This window comes from Nestor notabilis, unplaced genomic scaffold (genome assembly GCF_000696875.1).
Source record: "Nestor notabilis isolate BGI_N333 unplaced genomic scaffold, ASM69687v1 scaffold6374, whole genome shotgun sequence".
NCBI lineage: Eukaryota > Metazoa > Chordata > Aves > Psittaciformes > Psittacidae > Nestor > Nestor notabilis.
In genome coordinates, this window is record NW_009925114.1 from 63,167 (window position 1) to 64,983 (window position 1,817).

Here is a 1,817-nt window from a genome sequence, read left to right on the forward strand (position 1 = left end):
CCTGCCCGTGGCAGGGTTTGGAACTAGATGGACTTTAAGGTCTCTTCCAACCCAAACCAGGCTGGGGTTCTAAAAGGTATGTACATGCAACAGAACTTGCAATAAGGCTCTGCACAAATAGCAGCTTTTCTTTGCCACTTCAAGTTTGAAAAGAGCAGATTATTATTTCTTTTAGTAAATATAATTAATGCTCAAAAAAAGGCTCTGAATTTGCTCAAATTTGCCAAGCATGTAAAGAGTCTGCTAGAGTTATTTTGCAAACTGTAACCACTGCCCAGCAATAGTGCTCCTCAGAAAAGTGCTACCAAGTGCCACCAAGTGCCTATATTCAAGTATAAAATGGGTGAAGGCTTCATGTACTAGTGACACTCCATTTTGTAAGTTTGAGATCATGTCTGTTGGCTGAATTATAAGGAAAAAGGTTTCATGAATCAATTTAGTATCTTCTTTTTTATATTATAACCACTACGATGAACAAAACCAAATTATTTTGGTTTAACATGAACACAAACGAAAAATGAAAACAAAACCAAAACGAAAGGTCAGATACAAGAGCTGCTAATGCAGCACTGGTACCGTTTGGGCTTTATGCTGGTCCCGTAACGTCACTTGCTGGTAAAAATGAGGTGCCAGTTCCAAGAGCCACGCAGATTCAACAGCAGTCACATCTCTCATGTAGTATTTTGCAGTCTGTATGACTTCATTGTAGACCACCCTACGAGAGGGAAAGGAAAATTTAAAAGTGTTTGCTTTTTAGAATGAGGGAGAGAGATGGTAACAGCATTATGTTGGGGACAACAGCACAAGAGGGACGTGGAGATGTTGGAGTGAGACCAGAGGAGGCCCTGGAGCTGCTGCGAGGGCTGGAGCAGCTCTGCTCTGGAGCCAGGCTGAGAGAGCTGGGCTGGGTCAGCTGGAGAAGAGAAGGCTCCTGAAGGGAACACCTTAGAGCAGCTCCAGTGCCTAAAGCGGCTCTGGGAAACCTGGACTTTGGACGAGGGCCTGTAGGGACAGGCCAAGGGGAATGGCTTGAACCTGCCAGAGGGGAGATTGAGATGAGCTCATGGGCAGAAGCTCTTCCCTGTGAGGGTGCTGAGGTGCTGGCACAGGGTGCCCAGAGAAGCTGTGGCTGCCCCATCCCTGGCAGTGTTCAAGGCCAGGTTGGACACAGGGGCTTGGAGCAACCTGCTCTAGTGGAAGGGGCTCCTGCCTGTGGCAGGGGGTTGGAACTAGATGGACTTTAAGGTCTCTTCCAACCCAAACCCATCTGTGATTCTATGTTCAGACTAGATACTTATACATAGGTTTAGTACATAGTTTCACAGGTATAGTACTTACAGAGTGACAAGAAAGTCTTTATGTTATAATACAACCTCTTACCTCCTTCCCTCTGGTTGTTCAGAGTACTTTACATTAATACAACCTTTAGACTACCATTAAAAACACCTTCACACACTATTAGGACATCTGGATGCAACAGAAGAAAGAATATTTCTTATACTGGAGCCAAGGGGGACTCTTAACAAATCCTTTGGAAGAGAGAATATTAGTTACTCTGTGATACCCTGAATAAGGACTCAAAAGCACCAAAACCCTGGACCCATAACAAGAAGGGCACAAACCACAGCATGACTATCCCTGGTGCCTGTCTGCAGACAGTCAAGCTAAGGATTAGAGGTAGAAAACACCTTTAACTACTGCCAGAACATTCCTGTAAGAGATTTAGAAACAGACAGTCCTGTGAACTCAATCACTGCTGCCAGCATGAACAGCTTGCCAGCCTGGACAACCTATTTCTGAAGTCACCCGTCAGCAGG

General features: G+C 45.0%; 1 protein-coding gene across 1 annotated transcript in view; it reads right to left on the reverse strand.

The window, feature by feature from the left end:
• Window positions 1–558: 558 nt before the first annotated feature.
• The window catches only part of DHX35 (DEAH (Asp-Glu-Ala-His) box polypeptide 35), a gene marked incomplete at its 5' end in the record, with an annotated part of 15,042 nt that continues 13,783 nt past the window's right edge, over window positions 559–1,817 (reverse strand). Inside the window, 1 exon segment of the mRNA XM_010012898.1 lies at window positions 559–715. Coding sequence (XP_010011200.1) covers window positions 559–715 — 157 coding nt within the window.